Here is a 23205-nt window from a genome sequence, read left to right on the forward strand (position 1 = left end):
GTGGCCATAAACGGATTAATGATTCGTACGAGTCGTACGGATCGTCTACGAGTCCTAAAGTTTTCTAGCCGATCCGTGATCCTCATTAGTGAGTCGACTTCAACGATCCGTGCGGATCATGTGCGAAGTGCACAAACAACAAGAGCATTCCGCAGGCTACTAAAAAGCACCGTCCGAAGTGCACGAACAAGAAGTTTATTCCTCGCTCAACTAAAAAGGACCAAAAGGCACCAGGCAAAGTGCAGAAACAACAACAATATTCTGCGTTCTACCAAAAGAGCACCGTACAGAGTGCACCAACAACACGAGTATTCCATGTTCTACTTAGATGCACTGCGCAACAAGAGGTGCATTCCTCGTTCTGCTATAAAGCACCGCGAAGTGCACGAACGAGAAGTTTATTTCTCGTTCTGCTTAAAAAAAAAAGTATAAGAAATATCTAGTTTTTGTATCTAACAGATTGCCTGTGAAGAGATAGCATCTGCAATGGGAGCAGCTTTACACGCAGGGCTTACTTGTCCAATAGTTGGACAAGAGTATCAGTTGAGCCAAGTTGCCGATGCTTGCGTCTATATTGCAGAAGGAAAAGGTGCCAGAGGGAAATTGGTCTTGATTGTTTAATTGGGAAAGTATGAGTTGGACATTGCCTGCTTGTTTTCTTGATTACAATTGGTCTCGTCGAGGTTTAAAAAATTATGGGTTTTCAAAGAGTTTTCCTACTGTAGATAATGATTTCAAGATCAGGTTTGAAATAAGTTATTGTACTCAGTTTACGGTCAAGTCGCCCAGAAGTCAGCTCGCCTGACGTCACATCACCCGGAACCTGAGTCACGTCGCCTGGAATATTCGTCATGTCGCCCGATTTTTTTTGTTATCACTTGTAAAAACATCAAAATGGAATATTTTTAGAAACTGTTGAAGCTACCGATCGAAACACCTTTTAGGGGTACATACTTACGTTACCAATCCTTTACCAGCAAAATGTCACTGTAAATGCGACCTGATTTACAGTAGTTACAAATAGGATTAAATACACGGAGCTAAATTAATTTTCTTTATTAAGGGAAATCCTATTCAGGCATTATAACCATTATAAGTATCAGAATGCACAATACACTGCACAGAAAAATCAAGTATACAAAAATAACAACAGTACTTTAATTATGCAAAACAGCACCTTCACTAAAAACAATATTTAATGACAACTATGTAAAAAATAACTATTTCAACTGTTTCTTCTTTTCATTGTTGCTCATTTGTTTTATCTTACTTTACAGATCTCTTTACGTTTAACCCTTTCACTCTCAAAATCTAACTCTCCTCATGATTTAACTTTCATTTCTAATGGTATTTCTGAGAATTTAGTCGTGAATTAATTGATGGTCTCCTGGTTGCCGTTGTACCTTTCTTTATTTTCATCACCTGCCTACTTTTTATTCTACACTAGATATTATTAGGAGAAATTATGTGACACAATTATGCTCCAAAGACCTGATTGGTTACCTCAAAAAAGTTAAATCCACTAAGTTAAGATAATTTCTCACTGTAGCTAAATCTCTATTCGCAATTAGTCCACCATTGAGCACATTTCCGGTGAAAATCATTGAATGATTATTTTCCAACTGGCCAATTTCATAATTCAGTCTACATGTGATTATTAGTTAGGACCACCCTAACTGGAAATGTAATCAGGTTTTTTAGAGGAAGAACTACATTTTGCTGTTTTTTTTTGGTGTTGGAAGCTATCTCCCAGAAGATAACCTCAAACGTTGTCAATAAAGTCTAAATGTCTTGCCCGGGTTGTTCAAATCTGAGTTAAGATAACCCATGGTTAGCATGGAATTTGATTTCAGGTCTGAAAGCTTTAAAAGAAAATTCGTTTAAAACTTTTTGCTTGCAATTTGATCTTTGAATGTTCTAAAAAGAATAGGGAAAATTTTCACTAAAAGGGTTTGGAAAAAAGAAGTATAGAAACCTGCATTAAAATTTATCCCTGGGCTGACACAAATCGGCCTTTGAACAACTGGGCCCTGAACTTTAAACTTACTTACATAACTAATGCAACTGTGTTTAAGTGTAATGATGTTTCATCTATTTAAACTACTGAGTTGTAAATATCCTATAATTTTTGGAGGAGAGAAGGTGACATTTTATCATTTTAGAGTTAATTTGCTACTTTCACAAGTGCCACAGCCCTCGATGAAAAATAATACCTCCAGTATTATGTTTCCTGACAAGTTCATGCAATTCACCGTGAACATTATAATCACTAATTATAATCTACATTTACTGGTAGTTAGGTTATCTCACGCAAAGTGTTATTTTGCATGATATAACATACATTAATTGTCATCAGACTGAAATTTTTAAAAATAACACTAGGAGATTTAAGTAATTAGGTTATTAATTTTTATGGCTTATTGACATGCATCAGTGAAAGGTTTGATTGATATCTATTATGTAGAAAGATTGAAAAAATTGACCCTTAAAATAAACGGTTTGAATTAGCCACTCAGAGTGGGCTGTAAGCAATGATTTTTAGACCCCCCAAAAATGTACTCAAAACTACACGTGAACTTCATTCATCAGCTACATGCATCAGGTAGCTGTCTGCAACTCTTTCCCTGCTTTTTGGAGTAAAGGTATTCATCTTACTTCATTTTGTAAATGTAGACGGATGCGTTGAACAACATCTCGACGTTTTACGTCTGGGCTCTCTAGGATATCTATAAGGTCAGCAATAGTGAATTCTGGACGTGTCGCTCTCAGTTTTCTTAACAGTTCTCCTGTAGCTGGACTTTCCATTGACTTTCCGTTTTTCCAGTAATCCAGATCGTCCTGGTCAATCTGTAATGCCTTTCCCACTTTTTTCCAACCACAGTCCACTTCAAGTTTCTTAACGAGGATGTCTTCAAGAAAGGGGGATATGTCACTTAAGGGTGTATCTGAAATTTAGGTACATATAGGTGATTGAAGTGAGATAAGATTATTAATACTGTATCACTAAAAAACTTTTCATCTTGTCTTTTTTCATTAAGAAATCTTTTGATTGAAAAAGAACCTCTCTTTTAGAGTTACTCACTTTCAAGGCCAGCAGCAGATGTGCTTTTCTCAGAAAAGCTGCCTTCCAAATTGCCATTGATTAGAGAGACTTGTGTGTCGTCACCTAAAAAAAAATAAAAAGAGACAGTGGCGAGATCCTACACAAAAGAAAAAAATATAATAAATTTTAGGTAGCTTGACTCTCATTAGTTTGACACTCCTTAATATTGCATCGTACATTTTTGTCATTTTCTTTTTTTAACCCTACCAACATCATATGTACTTACAAAACTAAGTTTATTTGCTGATTACAGAAAAAAACTTACAGAAAAATTTCTTACAAGCCAGAGACTAATCAAAGTGCAAACACTGCATGAATACAGAGAAAGTAGGATGCTTAGAACCCAAAATGAATGGCCTCTTCTCTATGAAGCAAGTACATGAATTGTGAAAATACTGTGGCTGTGATTCTTACACAGTACTTTAAGTCATTACGTTTTGTCAAGTTATCCGAGGGTAATAAATGGCCATGGACCCCAAGAAATGAGATTGGCGGTTTATTTTGATTAAGGACGTGTCAAATTTGCTGGGGTTGTTTGATAAGTAGAATCATTTTTCAGGCAATCAGTCTCAACAGTTCAAAGATCTTTGCCTTTAGTTTATACATAGATTTTCTGGTAGAGACTTTTTTCTTACCGATTTGATGAGTTGTTTCATCCAGTAGCTGTTTATATTCTTCGGTACTCTTCAGATTTATACAACAATTAAACACACAATATCTAGGCTGAAGATGTCTTGACTGCCTTTTACAACAGAAGTATACTATGACGCAAACTGTGAACAGCGCCAAAATAGATATAGCCACAATAACGATTATTATAATCTTCACTAGTTTTGCGAAGTTCATTCCAAAACAGCTTGAAGCCATTTGCAAATTGGAATCGACAGTGTTGAAGTCAGTGGAGACAGTTCCAAATTCCTCGAATGATTTGGTGATGGTGGTTATAACAGTATCTGAATTATTGCTGAGAAGAGTGGCGATTTTTTCGTTTGCCAGTTTAGTGGTATTTCCTTCACTGACTCCTTGCAGGACCTGCGGAACATCTCGTGTTACTCTCGTTCTTTTCAAAATGTTCTTCAATGCCAATTTCTTTGCGTTGCCTGAATTTTTACTGCTAGAAACACCTAGAAGTGGCGCTGGGTTTGGAGGATTTATTATCGTCGCAAACCTTTGAGAATCTATCTCCAATTTTTGAATATCATTTCCCTCATTTTCTATTTCTTGAGTACAGTTTGTTCTTAAGCATTGCCTGAGATAAAAGCACTCCACCTCAGCAAAGCGCTTTGGCGCACAACACGACGAACACTGTTTACAAGTGTCCACTGTGGGGCTCCATTGGAAGGTACCACGAGGACAGGTCCCACATTGTGCATTTTTGCTCGATGTACATGAGCTAACGGTTACTCTTGGACCGCATGTCAGACACAGTTTACAAATACCTCTTCCGCTAATGTCTTTAAAGGTTCCCGAGGGGCAAACGGTACAATTTATAAATGCATCTGGCTGTACTTTGCTGCCACATGGTGGGGTAAGTTGTTGTCCTGGGGGACAGTCTGGGCATTCTTTGCATCCGGTTATCGAATTATGTCCTCCAAGAATCTGGTATGATGATCTTGTGCATGTTTCGCTTGGGTTGTCGTTAGTTTGGGGTATGTTCCAAATAGTATACAGCTGTTTCAGAAGCAAAATAAAATATTAAGTAATGCAAGCACCCTTTCATCAATTAATTGAACCTTTCCATCGATGTTATCTACGGTAATCGGAATTCGTTATATAAGTTTCGCAATATAATCAGGTGACTCTGAGAATGTTTATTGGCTTTACCAAATAGGGTAGTTCGCGTGACTACCACGGGTTAAGAACATTGAGCGAATTGCAGTTCCTTCACAAATCCCTAATTGCTGCTACTTTTGAATTGCTTTACGAGTTCAAAGTTTTCCTTATGATGAGTTGCACGTTATCGCATATTCTACCGAGAGTGCTCGCATATGAATACTGCCATTTCACGTCAGCATACCTTTAGCATTTAGATGCTAGAGGCGATTTGTTTTGCTGTAGTTGGCCTTAAAATCAGGCAACAAACCTGACACAAAGGTCTCTATAATTCATTGCGATCAGCCGCAAACGAAATTAATATAACTTAGAGAGCGAAAACAGACCACAAGTTGTCACGTAGTGGCGAGTAAATCTTAATAATTCTCTTAGGAACCGTGCTTGGAATCAAATATATCTAAATAAAAAGTGGCGTTATACTTGAAGTTACTTGACTGCATGTAATTGCTTTCTAGACTTAAATTAATTTCGTACATTAGTTTACTAGTTCTTCCGCTTACTTTATTCAAACATATAGTCAAAGAAAAACAATTGAACTGACACTTACAAAGCAAATTATGAATGTAACAAAGATGATCCAAATAAATCTAAGGATCTTTGTGCGCTCCCGAACAGACAGCTCCATGGCTTCTCTCATCAAATAAGCGAGGTAATCTGTAAACTCCATCCTAACTGAACTTGTGGGGAGTATCGAAGCCTGAATTGAGAGAAGAAAGACAGCATTAAAAACCCAACGTTGTAAAATCAATTTATTTTCAGTCTAAACGGATGAGTAGCGTCGGAAGTGAATATGCCGGAATTTAGAGCTCGTATTACGAATCTGTAGAGGAACACAAGTAACACAATTGATTTTCTCATTCTTTGAGTAGTCTTCCTGGTCTTAGTCATTCACAAGTCGTATCATTATAATATATACATCTTGTTTTACAACATTATTGGTGTGAATGCGGTACTTCAAGCAATGTATAGTGCGGTTTCCTAATGTTTACCTAGCGTTAAATAGTTGAGGTATGCTAATTGATGTTCTCGTCGCTTTACCCCTCCTTAAGCCCTTATATGAATTTTCACATCTCATGAATCAACAGCTTGTTACAAGCCCCTATGAATAAATTACTTTCACGTTTTGTATAATTCAATGTTCCAACAAGTAACGTGTAGTAACTGTGGAAATTTGTGATGTCCTTTAGCTTTAAAGAATATCGAAAGCCTCCCTAAGCTTGCTGTCGTAAATCAGAATATCAAGCAGTATAGGTCACAGATCTCATTCAACAGCGATACTGCACTTTAGTTATAAGGCATAGTACCTTACGATGTCTTCTCATGCTTGCTCTGAACTAACCAGATCGACTCCTGATACCTCTGGCATGAAGATGTAACTTTCTTCCGATTATTTTGCGCAGAGCTTGGTAAAGAAAGAATCGAAATTAGCTAGTACCAGTTCCCCTGGTTCCGAGATCGAATTGATAAATTTCCCTTTCCGATTATGTAAACGGTCGGGATTTATATTCATATGTTTTTTTGTTGACTCTTGTGTTTTGTTTAGGCTAAAAATTCGCCGGCAATCTTCTTGGTAACTTGAAATCCTGCGATTTTTGCGCATTTGTGTAACGCGGTCCCAAGTTTTTTTGAGAGTGGTTTTTGTCTGAGATCTTTACTCGAGATGCTAAAAGAATAAATATCTTGAAACCATGGCGGAAGTACAGAATTAATCGTTTTTGTTCACGTGAACAACAGTTACACTTGTTCTACCCAACAATTCAAGAGTTTTCTCTAGTCCGGCGCAAAACTAATCAGCCAGTAGAGTCATTAGCTACATCTGGCATTCCTTCACCTCGTTCTTTTATTCACTTTTTTTCGAAAGAGAAATCATCAATGTTATAAATCTGACTTTAATCAAAAATGTTTTGTGTATGAAAATAACTCGGAGACAGAATCTCTCTTCAAATCTAAATCCTAAAACTTAACTGGCTCAGTTCTCCTTGGCGGAAATGCTCCACTTTTATAAATATTTGTTGACGATACCCAACGCTGTAAATTCTCGTGCAAGTTTATATCGAAGACAGCACTGGAAACTGAACAACCCACTTAATGAACAGCTAGCTGTTCGCAGCATTTTTTTTCTCATTAGTTACAAAAAAACACTTGAACCTGTATCAAGCAGCTATACACGCGGAATGGCGGGTTGACCGTTTAATGCAGTTTGACCAGCAAATAACTTGCGTGACATTGGTGCGTACTATTTGTCCTGACAGTATTAATTAGGAAGAAAGATAATCTGCAATACATTGAGGGCATTTAAACTCAAAGCACTAATATTCATTCCGGGAGATAAACATAAAATGAATTTGACTCGAAAGATTACTCTTAGTTTTATTCGAGTGGTTCCACTTTAAGTAATCATTTAATATAGATAGGCCGGGAGAACAATACAAACAAGCCTTTGGGACTTAGTCAAGGATGACCACGACCGCTTAATAAAGGTGTGACCGCTTAATAGAGATGAAAATTACTGTGCTTAAGGGAAAAAAAATTTCGGGATTTCGACAACAGACCGCTTAATACTGGATGACCGCTAAGTGTGGTGCCGCTTAATACAGGTTCGATTGTATTTAAAGGATAATAAACCAAAGGAATATCATTAAACACAATATCCTCCATTTGGTGCGAAATATGCTCGTTCGTTCACACTTTAAAGACGTGACTACTCATGTTTGCGGGAAACCCTTGGAAGTTTGGGAGTTAGCTGCGCACTCGCCACCAATATTTATGCATGCAAATTACCACCTGAAACCTGTAAGATTCATTATCTGCTTGGCGCGTCTTCTGGTTGTGAACAACTATATTCTATAATTGCTATGATTTTTAAGTTACGCTGCAAGCTCTGAGAAGCCTTTGATTTTATCACTAATTCCAATCAGCATACAACTTGGCTTATAGATAAATATTGACCTGCTGATTCAATTCGATGATAAAAAGTTTGGATCACCAAACTTGTTCTTTTAGGTACAGGCACATGAAATCGAAATTAGGGTGTTTCTATGTAAGGGGCTGCAGTGTAGGTGTGGTATTCTAATTTATCAATCAAACGATCATAACATATTCAGAAATATTTAGACATTTCTTGACACCGTTTTCAAGGGAACACCGGTAAAAATGGGTGGTAGTGTCTATCCGTCAAGTAATTAAATCAAATGTTAAGCCCACATAAGCTTCGTGTTATTTCCTGCTTGGGCGCATGTTTCTACGATAGCAGGAAGTTTAATGAAAATGGTTTTCACTACATTTAAAATAAACTTTTATTAACACTAAAACGAAATTATTTACACTATAATACAGGTTTCGTAAATGTTTACAGTCAGATGAGGCGCTAGGTTGTTTTGTGGCGAACTGTCCTAGATCCCTATACCTCATCAAATCCCTGACAGAGAACTAAAAGAATGAATTCCATACGATTCAAGTAATTGTCAAATTGCATTTTGAATGTGCTATTTTTTGATTTGACAAACATCCGTTTAGCAGCTTCTATGAAGAAAAAAAATTTACACCCTGTTTAATCCTTAAACAGAATTGTATTCCTTAAAACTGTTTTCTGGACAGCAACAGGCAGCGGGGTTAAAAGGCCGAAATCTTACCCACGCAAATAAAAAAAATCGTTATTATGCATGCTGGGAATTACTGACTGCTTGAATGAATTGAATGACGAGAGACGCGACATCGGGGCGGTTTACTTTACTACTCTTCAATACATTGATGAGGTCGGATATTGTCGCACATTTAGAAGTTCCAAGTTTCAATAACAGCTTGCTGGTTGGACTTCCGTTTTCTCTTTTGTATTCAATCTTTAGGTGACGGAGTTCATCTCTACAGATCTTAAATGCAGCACCCACTTTTTGCCAACCATAGCAATGTTCACCTTTGCGTCGCACGTCCAGTTTCTCTACCAGTAAGACTTCAAGATCTGGAGGTAGCTCGGACAATATGAGACCTGAAAAATTGAAAAAGTTTGTCGTAGTTGAGACTCGGATTTCCTCAGCAACCTGAAATCGTTTGAAGTCAACAGCAAGAGGCATTAAATCTGGCTAATATTTGATAAATGGCCCAGATATGTATTCTTGTGAATTTCAACGAATGACATACGTTACTGATTCGATACAACGCCTCGTTCCAATAAGCGCTGTCTCTCTATGAGGGGCTCCATCGAATTTGCTCTTTTTTAAAAACGTCTAAATACCAATTAGTGGCCCCATTCCAATTAGCACCCCTATTCGGATAAGTGTCCCTATTCTGTTTCAGTAATATCACTGTTCGAGTACGATTACATTTTGATCAAACGTGGCTCATTTTCCTCCAATGTCCTCATTGCAAAGACAGTGGTATTCCTCTCAGTCTCTCTATTATGCTCACGTGAGTGCACAATTCCTTCAGGCAAATGACCTCGTCTTCAAATTTTGCAGCGATTACTTGGCTGGTCGATCTGCCCAGGAATAATCAGGAACAACAAGTCCATTTTCCAGTCTTCCTGATTTTTTTTTGGATCAAGCTTTGTTTCGCGCATACTGCTGTATTTCAAAAAAGAAATAAGCGCCCTGTTTAGAATAGGGGCCCTCCCTTAAGGTACCATAAGTCAATAAGCACCTAGGCGCTAAATCAAATCAACGCGGTAATAATGGGATATATTTATAACGCAGATGCAGCCACTCACCTTTAAGATCATCTGGAGAGGTAGACAGGTTGGTTGAATTCTTTACGTTTAAGTGATCAGGATCGTCAGAGGAGTACGACATTTCTATGAAAATAGATGAACAAAGTAAACGAGTTAGATGAAATAATACGCAAAGTTGACGCTCTATGTGAAAAGATATTTAAATGATTTCGTGTGCAATTTAGAACCAATAAGCAAGATTATTTATTAATGTACACAGATGAATTTTGTGGCCGAAGAAAGATGTGTATAAAAAGAAAAAGGACACAAGATTTATGGGTGTTTTTTTAAGCAAACACAATGCGGAATTAAGTTCCTAAAAAATAATTACAATACACATAATGATTTTTCGCCCACCTTCAATTGACTCTGCGCTCTTCAGTCTCTGATAGCCTCGGCAATCCTTATTCCAAATAATGTGTCTGACACTATTCAGAAGCCACACCACAAACCCAAGCAATATGGAAATTATGACAAGCGCAACAACCGCCACAACTTCGACCCACGGAAAACCACCCAGCACATAAGTAATGTTTATAATTTGAGATCCCCAGGTGGCGTTAGATGTTTTTCCATGCAACTCTTCTGTGTATGATGTTGTGAAGTGTTTTGGCCTTTTCGATTGCTGTATCAACAGTTTGGGTCGTCGTTTCTTCTCCCAACGCTTAACCGTATACGGAAGGGAATTTGCTCTAGAAGGAACCGTCGTCGTGCGTGGCATATCCAGTGTAGACCTTTTGTGTAAAAGAAAATGCTCACTTAGTTTTGATAAGTTTGAGTTATCAAGCCTCTCCGTCCTATAGATATCATACACCTCCAAAGGAGACCAGGTGAAAACTTTTCCATTTCGGCTGCTGAGATGGTTGGTTCCTTTACCATTTGAAAGGTATGTAAGTTTGATCGCCTCCGTAGGCAAATGAGGTTTCCTTGGTATCCTTTTAGTGGCGTGAATTGCAATTGGCACACACATCACAATGGTATCGATAGTCACTCTTCTGCCACATGGCGGAGTAAGCTTCATGCCAGTACCACAGGGATGGCAGGGCAGACATTTAATGATGGTACTATCATTGCCGATCAACTTGTAATTTCCTGGTAAACACGTGTCATTAGTTCCTGCGATATGGTCTAGCCGCCACCACAACCATTGCAACAATACCTCGTTCTATAAACGGAAGGATGAACAAACAATTATAATATTTTCCATTCGACTGACTGTCACAAGTGTTCGCATTTGGCTCCTAAAGTGTTTTAGGATACAGGTTACACTGAAGATGAAACCAACGGCGAAATTACAGGTAGTTCAGGCATCTGAGCAATGATCATTTGCATGGTAAATGTTTGTATCTTAGTGTAAATAAAGACGTGGATAACCTGTTCCAACCAAGTTTAACCCCAATACCTCAATAAGACTATCAGGGTAAAGGGACGATGTCTTATCCAGCAATGACCCCCCTTCCCCCTCCTTAAGTCAGGAGGAGTACTAATCAAATTAATCGGTTCTTAGAATGATGTCATGTGTAAGAGTAACTATAGGTGCATTTTGAGTAATCAACATCATCGAATTGCGTGACCCCAAACTGTGGAAAGAACCGAAAAAAATGGCCCCAATGTCCGCTGTTAAAGGTACAAAAAATGTAATAACAAGCACTTCCACTGAACACTCCACAATTAGATTTTAGAAGTATTTATTAAATATTTATAGTTGTGGGAGACTGACTTACCAATATCAGCACTACCACGGCAAACAAGAGAAGCACAGCTTTCCATCCTGGAATCGCCATCAGCGTGGATGTTTCGTATTCTAGAGACAATTAAAGCGATTCGATTCTGGAACAGAACAGTTTTGAATATATTTGAGTTAAACTATACAAGTCATATATATATATATATAACTCTGCAAAGCTTTAAATGACACACATGTCCGGAGTGCGATTGTTGCCATTTATCCTCATTCACTCCACGACTAATTTAAGCATCTAACCCATTATACATGTGCTAAGTTAAACTTCCTCGATGTAAGCCATGGTGATCAAGTGGTCACTGTTGGAACACATGATATCGAAGAATTGTGTGACATTCTTTCCCGATGGCTGCGAAATCATTACAGGGTTACTCGCATATGCCCAAACAAGATGATGATATCCACGAAAAATGTATTGTGTGATCGCTTTCGCTCAAAAAGATTTTTCGCACAAAAACGATAGGGGACACTTTAGAAGAATACTCACAGCTCCGTTGAGCCGAATCACAGACACGACATTCATGTCTATGTTTGCATTTTATCAGATTGAGTGTGTCATGTAGGAAACCATTATATATTTTAACCTTAAAATGATTGTCATACCCGTGTGCTTCTTGCGTGACCATTTTAATCGCTACTCTCAAGGACACGCAAATGTCAGCTCATGATAAATTAATGACCCTTCACTACCGTTCACTTGAACCCCATGCAGACAGACAATTGTTTACAATGACGTTGTAAACAGCGAATATTTTAGCGCTTTATTTTTGGAAACCAAAAGTAGAGGCACGAGGAAAACATGGCGATTTTGTACAGATATGGATAGTGCAAAAGCCCAAAAACGTTTCTGTTTTAGATTATGATCAAAAGTTAGAAGTTTCGAGTCGAAGATTAATTACATCGTTTTCAGTGGCCAATCAAATTACGACACGCGAACGAAAAGTAAGCTCACATGCTTATGCGTACAAACTTAAGAGCTAAGGAATACTGTAGTAAAAAAAAAAGTCACGAATTCGACTATCCGCCCTTATTTTGCAGGCCCTTTAAACTTTGTTTTGTCTTAAGCAGTTTCCTAGAAAGCAAGAACTGAAAACTCAAACAAATCAGACTGCGCCGTTTCCATGTGAAGGCAGTCTTGCAATCATGTACACAAATCGATTACCGGCTAGGGCTCGTTTGAATTTACAATTGAGTCAACGAATATGCAAAGTAAAAGTACCTTTCTTTGGCTGAGTCAGATGTTTGTGTTGGGTATACCAATCGCAAGACGGGATCTGTGCAGAACAAATCCGATGTTGCGGATAAAACGATTTAGTTGGGATCGCTGATTTGTTTCCTTGACAAGTCAAGGCAAGTTGAAGACGCTTCTTTTAGCAGCCTGTTTCCGAACCCATTCACGTTGCAAAATGACTCGTAGAGTTTAATATTTTCCAGAAACGTCAGATGCAGCGAGCGTTAGAAGACTGTTCAGGACATCTTGCAAATATACAACCAGAACAGAAACAATGCCAAATAGAGGCCTACTGACGAGCAATACTTCCCAAACGGGGAATCCCCTTGACCACACTGTCTTTGATGACGTATTTGGCAAGAATGATAAAGGCCTCTGATACACTGTAATAAATCTACACTTTACCGCTGACACTTCGCTGGCTGTATAATAATAAAATGGTTGGAAAAAGTGGAAGCATATACACCCGAATAACGTGGCTCTTTAGGGAACATCTTAACATACTTCATATCAATCCAAGGAACGAAATTTCAGACGTAAAATCGATAGAGGAGCGGAAATCCACCAAAATGGTAAACAACTCAGTCTTAAGGTAGCCCTCACAACAGTTTCTGTCACTTTCATTTTAAAATGGCTTACAATGTTTTTGTCAAACTTGAAATAAAGTTTTAAATCAAAAGCAAATGCCATTATTTCTTTTGTGACCATTTCTGATTTCATCTAAGTCACGCAACTTTTTCCCTCAGTTTGCGAGATGAGACACACAGGTAATGTATTTCCGATTGTAAAAGTAAGCTGCACAAGCATCACCCGCCTTACCTGGTTTATTTTAAATTTTTTCGCGAAAAATTTTGATATACATGTAGGTTTGTCTATCCTCTCTTGTTGGTCCTCGTGTCCTCTCACTAGACCAGCGTACCATTTTGAAAATGATTTCTTCTCTCACAAAATTGCGTATTTGATCAACAGGAATAGAGAACTGCAGTCACCACCCTGTGGTTGCATATTTTTGAAAAAGTAAGCGCGAAACTACTGGGCTCGAGTCGGACGTAAGTCAGATCCCAAAGAGGTATTTTCTCAGAACACTTGCTAGCAAATATCACACAAAATGGCGGACAGTTTGTTTGGAAATGAAAAGAAAGAGGCCAAGGAACATTTTAGAGATTATTGTTCGAACTATAATTCAATTGATGCGGTAATTACAAAGGTAAGGGAATACTTTTCTTATGGTATGTGTATTTAACCAATTTGCCCAGGAAAGACCCTTTCAGCTGGGGCGTCAAGTTCGCTGTCACCCAATGCTTGAATTAACGAGAAAAAAGAAAAAAAAAAAAAAGAAAAAAAAAAAAACCAATTGGAAGCTGAAACCTACACTCGGACTTTGCTCTTTGATGCCCGAGTAATAATTTTCCCCATACTGGTCGTCAGTATAAATCGAGGGAAACACCTCAAAGTTGCAATTAGTTTATGGTCATATTGAATAACTTAAGCCTTTATTTCCTAGAACACAACATGCTGTGACAGTCTGTCTAACTTCATACATGAACTTCAGAATATTTGGATAAGTGTGCATACGCAGATTGAAGATTCCGAAAAACGACTTACTTTTTTGTAGAACTTTCCTAATGAAACTGCTTTTAAACACCCTTGCAATGTGGGCTGAAAAATTATCATTCTTTGCATTAGTGGTTGAATATTTAAGTCACATGGTGATATCTTTTTTGTATTATTTTTTAAAACTATGTTTAATAACCAAATTTAATAAACTTTGAAATACTATGTGCCCTAAAATATCTACATGTCTCAAGTTATTCAATCATGATTATATCTGGTAAAAGTTGCTCCACAATTATCACATGGTGATATCATTTTTGTATTATTTTATCAAAACTATGTTAAAAAATCAGTGAACTTTTAAATAATGTATGTCCTAAAAAACCCAAATTTACAATTGTTCATTAACATTTCCAGCAAAATGTTAAACATTTTATCACATGTTAGTATCATTTTTATGTTATTTTCTCAAAACTGTGTTTAATAAAACAAACACATTTTAATAGTGCACACCTTAAAATGACTATATTTAGATTTTTGGAGATATTTATGTCTTCGCTAAATTTAAGGCCTCTTTGGAAAAAAACATGCAACTCTTTCAGATGAAAATTCAGCCTATCAAAGCATTGTTATATTCATGTCTTCATTACATAACATATTCAGGGATCATCAAGGTGTAAATAGAAAACCATGAACTAGTAAAAGTTCAAGGAATAAGCTCTCCCACCACCCCAGATTTAAAGCCCTCCACTAGGATATGTTTCCTTCCTCCCTTCTTGCCTTCAGCCTAAACAGGCTAATGATAGGCTAGACTATTGCAACTTTTTGATCTTGGTTAAAGTTGAGAAAAACATTACTCCCCTTCCAGTTTTCAGGAGTAAATGTCACAGGCTCTTCAACAAAGAAGTGCATACCTCATTTTGTTGTTGTTCAATTTGGCCAACTCTTCTAAAGGGAAATGATGAATTAAACACTTTTAACCCTTAGCAAATTTTTATTAAGCATGGCACCCCACATGCCCCCCCCCCCCTCATCCAAATCCTTCCCCTATCTCAAATCAACAAATTCCTTGCTGCTTAATCAGAGATTTTATAAAACAGGTGTTTTATAATATCTCATGGGTAATAAGTTAGCTCTACTTGATTATTTTTTCTCTGGAGTAGCATTTTTGGGTCAGTATGTTTACTTTCATACTGTGTTTAAATGCTGAAGTGTATAAAAACAATGTCTGAAGATATTTATATCCTTTTAGTTCTTAAATGAGTGTAGTAGATCAGCAACAGTGAAATGTGGATATTTTGCTTTGAGTATTTCCAACAGTTGCCAAGTTGGACTCCCTTCTTTGTTGTTCTTCAAGTATTGAAGATTAAGGTCATCAATCTCCAATGCCTTTCCTACTTTTTCAAAGCTGCTTTCAGTTTTCCCCATTAGGGGCACATCAAGTGTTTTCACAAGTATGTCTTCGACATCTTGGGATATGTTGGTCAATTTCAAACCTGTAAGCATTAGAATCAATACACACCCTTTCCCAATGGCTACAAAATCATTACAGGGTTACTCGCATATGCCCAAACAAGATAATGATATTCACGAAAAAACTTGAAAATTGCACCTTGTGTTGTGTGATCGCTTTCGCTCAAAAAGATTTTTCGCACAAAAATGATAGGGGACACTGTAGAAGAATACTCACTGCTCCGTTGAGCCGAGTCACAGACACGACATTCATGTCTATGTTTGCATTTTATCAGATTGAGTGTGTCATGTAGGAAACCATTATATATTTTAACCTTTAAATGATTGTCATACCCGTGTGCTTCTTGCGTGACCATTTTAATCGCTACTCTCAAGGACACACAAATGTCAGCTCATGATAAATTAATGACCCTTCACTACCGTTCACTTGAACCCCATGCCGACAGACAATTGTTTACAATGACGTAAACAGCGAATATTTTAGCACTTTATTTTTGGAAACCAAAAGTAGAGGCACGAGGAAAACATGGCGATTTTGTACTGATATGGATAGTGCAAAAGCCCAAAAACGTTTCTGTTTTAGATTATGATCAAAAGTTAGAAGTTTCGAGTCGAAGATTAATTACATCGTTTTCAGTGGCCAATCAAATTACGACACGCGAACGAAAAGTAAGCTCACATGCTTATGCGTACAAACTTAAGAGCTAAGGAATACTGCAAGAAAAAAAGTCACGAATTCGACTATCCGCCCTTATTTGGCAGGCCCTTTAGCTTTGTTTTGCCTTAAGCAGCTTCCTAGAAGGAAAGAACTGAAAACTCAAACAAATCAAACTGCGCCGTTTCCATGGGAAGGCAGTCTTGCAATCATGTTGACAAATCGATTACCGGCTAGGGCTCGTTTGAATTTACAATTGAGTCAACGAATATGCAAAGTAAAAGTACCTTTCTTTGGCTAAGTCAGATGTTTGTGTTGAGTATACCAATCGCAAGACGGAATCTGTGCAGAACAAATCCGATGTTGCGGATAAAACGATTAAGCTGGGATCGCTGATTTGTTTCCTTGACAAGTCAAGGCAAGTTGAAGACGCTTCTTTTAGCAGAATGAAATGGCTCAAAAATGACTCGTAGAGTTTGATATTTTCCAGAAACGTCAGAAGAAGCGAACGTTAGAAGACTGTTCAGGACATCTTGCAAATATACAACCAGAACAGAAACAATGCCAAATAGAGGCCTACTAACGAACAATACTCTCAAACGGGGAATCCCCTTGACCACACTGTCTTTGATGACGTATTTGGCAAGAATGATAAAGGCCTCTGATACACTGTAATAAATCTACACTTTACCGCTGACACTTCGCTGGCTGTATGATGAAATGGTTGGAAAAAGTGGAAGCATATACACCCGAATAACGTGACTCTTTAAGGAACATCTTAACATACTTCATATCAATCCAAGGAACGAAATTTCAGACGTAAAATCGATAGAGGAGCGGAAATCCACCAAAATGGTAAACAACTCAGTCTTAAGGTAGCCCTCACAACAGTTTCTGTCACTTTCATTTTAAAATGGCTTACAATGTTTTTGTCAAACTTGAAATAAAGTTTTAAATCAAAAGCAAATGCCATCATTTCTTTTGTGACCATTTCTGATTTCATCTAAGTCACGCAACTTTTTCCCTCAGTTTGCGAGATGAGACACACAGGTAATGTATTTCCGATTGTAAAAGTAAGCTGCACAAGCATCACCCGCCTTACCTGGTTTATTTTAAATTTTTTCGCGAAAAATTTTGATATACATGTAGGTTTGTCTATCCTCTCTTGTTGGTCCTCATGTCCTCTCACTAGACCCGCGTACCATATTGAAAAATGATTTCTTCTCTCGCAAAATTGTGCAACAGGAACAGAGAACTGCGGTCACCACCCTGAGGCTGCCTATTTTTGAAAAAGTAAGCGCGAAACTACTGGGCCCGAGACGGACGCAAGTCAGATCCCAAAGGGGTATTTTCTCAGAATACTTGCTAGCAAATATCACACAAGATGGCGGACAATTTGTTTGGAAACGAAAAGAAAGAGATCAAGGACCATTTTAGAGATTATTCCTCAAGCTATAATTCAATTGATGCGGTAATTACAAAGGTAAGGGACTATTTTTCTCATGGTATGTGTTTTTGATTAATTTTCCCAGGAAAGACCCTTTCAGCTGGGGCGTCGAGTTCACTGTCACCCAATGCTTGAATTAACAGGAAAAAAAAATGAATTGGAAGCTGAAACCTACACTCGGACTTTGCTCTCTGATGCCCGAGTAATAATTTTCCCCAAACTAGTCGTCAGTATAATTCGAGGAAAACACCTCAAAGTTGCAATTAGTTTTATTTATTTAATATGTGCCCTAAAATATCTACATGTCTTAAGTTATTCAATCATGATTATTTCTGCTAAAAGTTGCTCAACCGTTATCACATGGTGATACCATTTTTTGTATTATTCTATCAAAACTATGTTAAAAATTAGTGAACTTTTAAGTGATATTTGTCCTAAAACACCCACATTTACAGTTGTCCATTAACATTTCCAGTAAAATGTTAAACATTTTATTGCATGTTAGTATCATTTTTATATTATTTTTCTTAAAACTGTGTTTAATAAAAACAAACACATTTTTAAATACTGCACACCTTAAAATAACTATATTTACAATTTTGGAGACATTCTGTCTTTACTAAATTTAAGGCCTCTGCAAATTCAGCCTATCACCACGGTATTTTTATATTCATGTCCTCGTTGCATGGCATATTCAGGGATCAGCTAGGTGAAAAAAAACATGCAACTCTTTCAGATGAAAATTCAGCCTATCAAAGCATTGTTATATTCATGTCTTCATTACATAACATATTCAGGGATCATCAAGGTGTAAATAGAAAACCATGAACTTAAGTCAAAGTTCAATGAATAAGCTCTCCCACCACCCCATATTTAAAGCCCTCCACTAGGATATGTTTCCTTCCTCCCTTCTTGCCTTCAGCCTAAACAGGCTAATGATAGGCTAGACTATTGCAACTTTTTGATCTTGGTTAAAGTTGAGAAAAACATTACTCATTACTTAAGTGAATACCTCATTTTTTTGTTGTTCAATTTGGCCAACTCTTCAAAAGGGAAATGATGAATTAAACACTTTTAACCCTCAGCAAATTTCAATTAAGCATGCCACCTCACATGCCCTCCTTTCAAATCCTTCCCCTATCTCAAATCAACAAATTCCTTGCCTGCTTAATCATAGATTTTATAAAACAGGTGTTTTATAATATCTCATGGCTAATAGGTTAGCTCTACTCAATTATTTACATCTATTCAAATAATGCTAATGTAGGATGGCAAAATCAGTTTCTGCTGATAATAAATTACATGGCAAGAATCATGTTTACACAAAGTACTACTCAACCTGCAAGTGTAACAGTTAACTTGCCATGGTACTCTCTAGAGTAGCATTTTTGGGTCAGTATGTTTACTTTAGTACTGTGTTTAAATGCTGAAGTGTATAAAATGTCTGAAGATATTTATATCCTTTAGTTCTTTAATGGGTGTAGTAGATCAGCAACAGTGAAATGTGGATATTTTGCTTTGAGTATTTCCAACAGTTGCCAAGTTGGACTCCCTTCTTTGTTGTTCTTCAAGTATTGAAGATTGAGGTCATCAATCTCCAGTGCCTTTCCTACTTTTTCAAAGCCGCATTCAGTTTTCCCCATTAGGGGCACATCAAGTGTTTTCACGAGTACATCTTCGACATCTTGGGATATGTTGGTCAATTTCAAACCTGTAAGCATTAGAATCAATATATTAATTAATAAACTAAACTGTAGATTACTCATCAAAGACTGAAGATTCAAAGGAGCTGCAAGTATCCATCTGTCACAGATATATTATTTACCTTTGCAAGGAGTGGACAATTTTCTGAGAGTAAAGCTCAGAGAAAAATGGAAGCTCTGAGGAACAAATATTGATGTCCAAGAACAAATATCTGACCATATCACTTCAATGAATGGAGGCTACTGCTTGTGTATCAAGTAAATGAAAAATGTGGTAGTAATGTCAGGGAGAGGAAAGTTACATGGTGATTACAGTCATGCCTGATTCTCAGTGTTCGATATCCCAATTTTCAAAAGCAAAAAAAAAACAAAAGAAAAAAGTTAAAATTGCAACAACAAAAAGGAAACAAATTGCAAACCACAGAAAGGACTAAACATAATAGCCATGCAAACAATTTGAAGGTATTTTAAAGCTCTAACCTAGTCTTTAATTATTAACTATTTTAAATATATGGAAACTCACTTTCAAGGTCAACAGAGGCTTTGCCATCTGTTGAGGTGGTTTTGTTCAAAGCGTCCTGAATGCCATTGACTAGGTCAACATAATCTGAAAAATTACAATGGGAAATCTCAGTATGTCACGATTATCTCCAAAGGTTCAGCTTATTAGAAGAAATTGCACCGAAAATATCTACAACTGATCAGATAATGTTTTTTATTATCAACTGTATTATCTTGTGGTAATGTTAAGTGTGACTGTTTTGTAATTTAGTAAGTTTTTCTTTTTAATCATTATCTTGATGTACAAAACAGTTTGTGCAATAGTTCGTGGCATTGCTGCAAGGCTTAACTATCCTTGAGAGTTATGGGGGGGGGGGGGGAGAGTGGGGGGAAGAGGGAAGGGGAGGGGCTGAAGCCTCCCCCCTCGTGCAAATGTCGGTCTCTTCGCATTTCAGTTTTGAAATTGCAGCATAAAGTTGTTTTGGTAAAATATTCTGTGTCAGTGAACAGTTTGATATATTTGTCTTTTTGTAGATAACTAGCCTATTTGCTTGGGTGGAAAAGTAAAGCAGGGTGGAAAAGTAAAGCAGGGTGGAAAAGTAAAGCAGGGTGGGAACCCTCTGCATGTAATTTTTCTCTCTTTATTGCATAACTTGCCTTTTTTAGGTGTTGTGTCACATGTAACAGGCTCAAATCCTTCATAATTGCGATTTATGTATTGTGCACAACAGGTCATCGTAATACCACTTTTCTGAGGTTTACAGCATATTATTATGAACAAACCAACGGAAGTAAGTGCAATAATTCCAAGTATCACTGCAAGTGAAATTAACACAGCTATCAAGTGTTTAATGGTTTCATTAAGGCAGCTTACAGCCATCAGCAACGTTGGCTCTACAGCATTCCCACTGGGAAGAGTTCCAAATCCCTTCTGTGGTCCAGTGGTGGTGTTGTGGGTACTGCTTGAGATGATTTGAGTTGAATGTATTTCTTCCTTGGCCACATTTGAAGCAGATTCTACATTTTCTCTTTGTATGGCCTGCAGCACCTCTGTTGTAACTCTTGTTCTTGTTAACTTGGATACTATGACCTGTAAACCCTGTTTTTTTATTTGGTCTGAGTTGTTACCTGAAGAAAGGTCATGGAGTGGCATTGGCACAGGAGGTGTCACTCTTTTAGGCATTCGCACACTTTGAGAATTTGTAGCATCTACTTGTTGAGGGTTGCGTTCCTCACTTTCCATTTCTTTGGTGCAGTTTTTTCTCAAGCATCGCCTCAGATAAAAGCATTCCACCTCAGCAAAGCGTTTTATTGCACAGCAAGTTGAGCACTTTTTACAAGAGTCAACTGTGTAGCCCCATTGGTAGGTTCCACGAGGACAGCCTCCGCAGTGTGCATTTGTCTCTGATGTACATGGGCTAGTGGTCTCTCTCGGGTGACATGTCCTGCAGGCTTTACATGATGCACTACCATGTCTCTCTTTATAACTTTGGGATGGACATGTCGTACAGGTTATTGAGGCAGCATTTTGCTGTAATTTACTGCCACATGGTGGAGTTAGTTGGTGACCTGGGGCACAGTCTGGGCAAAGCTGACATCCGATTGTCGTATTTTGGTGACCAAGAATAGTGTATGATGAAGTTGGACATGTTCCATCAGGATTGTTATTAGCTTGGGGCAATTCCGGTAGAATAAAAAACTGTGCGAGAAGAAAATGATATGTTAAAGCACTTCAACTGCATAGCCTGTATACAGCCATCCCCTTCCCCAAATTTTAACTTTGGGGAGGGGGTCTGGCTGTACATTGGCTACTACTGAAATATTAAGGGAGTTCATTTGTTATCTGCAATCTACCCTGCACTCCCCTCGTAATTTATCCCAAAAATGGCTGCAATCTAAATTCGTTAATTTATCCGTGCATTTTGAAAAATCAGTGAAAAGTTCAGGCCCAAATCTCTTAGAACTGCCTTAGAATCGCCATGTGAATCGTTATTCTCCCCTATAGTCACACTTGGATCACCTAGTACATACAAATATTTGTCCACTAAGACCTTTCGGCCCAAAACCCCTGTTTACACGCTCGCGTACTCGCTAGGAGCACGTGATTATTAGATTCAAACAACAAAGTTAAAACCCAGGTATAAATATGGGATTTTAAATAAGGTGTTTTTGGGCACCAAACCATACAGATGGCGAAATCAGAAGTCGCTAGAAAGTCACTAAATCAAACTTAAATAATGTCAAGAAAACAGCGATTTAAATCCTATATATATATATATATATATAGGATAAAAGTTTCAGTGATGGCGTGACACCAATAACTACGCATGTGATAATAGGAATACAATTAAAACTTTCAAGTTCTGTGCTTAATGTTCTTGGAAATTGTAACTCATCACTTACATAGCAATTGATTAGAGTGAGGAAGATGGCGGAGATGATTAGCAGAATTATTTTCTGGATCCTAGTCGGCCAGAGACTAGATAGTGTCTTTCTAATCACATTTGCAGGATCTCCTTTGAGGTCTATCTTTCTTGAACATAAAGGGAGTACCGAAGCCTGTAATCAGGAAAGAACGAAATTACTTAAAAAATTCGGAAATATGCAATTCACTTTATCTTAACTACCTATACCTTTTCTAAACGGGTAAACTGCGAAGTTACTGTGATCCGTATTTGATCCCCTATTCCGAGCTGTTAATCTTTAGGAAAAAATTTTATCCCCTTGTTGTTCGAGAAATCATCCATGTATGTAAGTAATACAAGGTATAATGTCGTATCAATATTATTATTAGTGAATGACTGACAAAACACGTAAACTCGAACTGTAATTTCGTTGATCATGATGTTCCTATGTTTGCACAGCATTGAGAATAGTATACAAATTCTTATCCTCGATGTTCGTTCAAGTCTTAAAAATAGTATTATTTCATCCTGTCATTTAAAAGTTGATTTGAGCCCTTTCCAGTTATTTTTCAAACGGGCGTTTTAGATAACCTGAATGGTTAGTCATCGGCAATAGGTACCTAAAATCGAGATACATCGTAAAGTCGTCGATAAACAGTATAAGTGACGTCCAAATCTACTAGTTTAGCCACCTAAGCTTTCATCGTAGATTAATACCTTATGATGTCTTCCCATCTTTGTTGTGCACTGAAAATGATCCCGGATTCTCTATGAAAACTAGAAAGGTTTCCTGAGATACATTCACCGAGTGCTTCGACAGAAAGGAATCGAAACTAGAGCCAGTTCCTCGAAAC

General features: G+C 37.5%; 3 protein-coding genes across 7 annotated transcripts; all 3 read right to left on the reverse strand.

Moving 5' to 3' along the window:
- Nucleotides 1-1068: 1068 nt before the first annotated feature.
- On the reverse strand, nucleotides 1069-6329 carry LOC131775570 (uncharacterized). Its single transcript, XM_059091692.2, has 5 exons — nucleotides 6241-6329; nucleotides 5484-5633; nucleotides 3739-4774; nucleotides 3083-3166; nucleotides 1069-2945 (listed from the first exon to the last, which is right to left on the reverse strand). The coding sequence occupies exons 1-5, from the start codon at nucleotides 6256-6258 to the stop codon at nucleotides 2647-2649; spliced, it is 1587 nt and encodes a 528-aa protein (XP_058947675.2). The 5' UTR covers nucleotides 6259-6329; the 3' UTR covers nucleotides 1069-2646.
- Nucleotides 6330-8256: 1927 nt separating this feature from the next.
- LOC131775573 (uncharacterized) lies at nucleotides 8257-16764 on the reverse strand. Of its 4 annotated transcripts, none has more exons than XM_066165934.1 (5): nucleotides 16583-16622; nucleotides 11363-11442; nucleotides 9996-10803; nucleotides 9639-9722; nucleotides 8257-8921 (listed from the first exon to the last, which is right to left on the reverse strand). In XM_066165934.1, exons 2-5 carry the CDS (start codon nucleotides 11420-11422, stop codon nucleotides 8593-8595), a joined length of 1281 nt encoding a protein of 426 aa, XP_066022031.1. In that variant the 5' UTR covers nucleotides 11423-11442; nucleotides 16583-16622; the 3' UTR covers nucleotides 8257-8592. The 4 variants fall into 4 exon arrangements, with proteins under 4 accessions (XP_066022031.1, XP_066022030.1, XP_058947677.2 ...); XM_066165933.1 differs by lacking the exon at nucleotides 16583-16622 and adding an exon at nucleotides 12602-12960; XM_059091694.2 differs by having other exon boundaries at nucleotides 8258-8921; nucleotides 11363-11468; nucleotides 16583-16764.
- LOC131775562 (uncharacterized) lies at nucleotides 15367-23205 on the reverse strand. Of its 2 annotated transcripts, none has more exons than XM_066165929.1 (5): nucleotides 23069-23205; nucleotides 22350-22505; nucleotides 20604-21645; nucleotides 19969-20052; nucleotides 15367-15663 (listed from the first exon to the last, which is right to left on the reverse strand). In XM_066165929.1, the coding sequence occupies exons 1-5, from the start codon at nucleotides 23084-23086 to the stop codon at nucleotides 15416-15418; spliced, it is 1548 nt and encodes a 515-aa protein (XP_066022026.1). In that variant the 5' UTR covers nucleotides 23087-23205; the 3' UTR covers nucleotides 15367-15415. The 2 variants fall into 2 exon arrangements, with proteins under 2 accessions (XP_066022026.1, XP_058947667.2); XM_059091684.2 differs by lacking the exon at nucleotides 15367-15663 and adding an exon at nucleotides 18040-19453.

Source organism: Pocillopora verrucosa, chromosome 4, assembly GCF_036669915.1.
Source record: "Pocillopora verrucosa isolate sample1 chromosome 4, ASM3666991v2, whole genome shotgun sequence".
In the NCBI taxonomy this organism is placed as follows: Eukaryota; Metazoa; Cnidaria; class Anthozoa; order Scleractinia; family Pocilloporidae; genus Pocillopora; species Pocillopora verrucosa.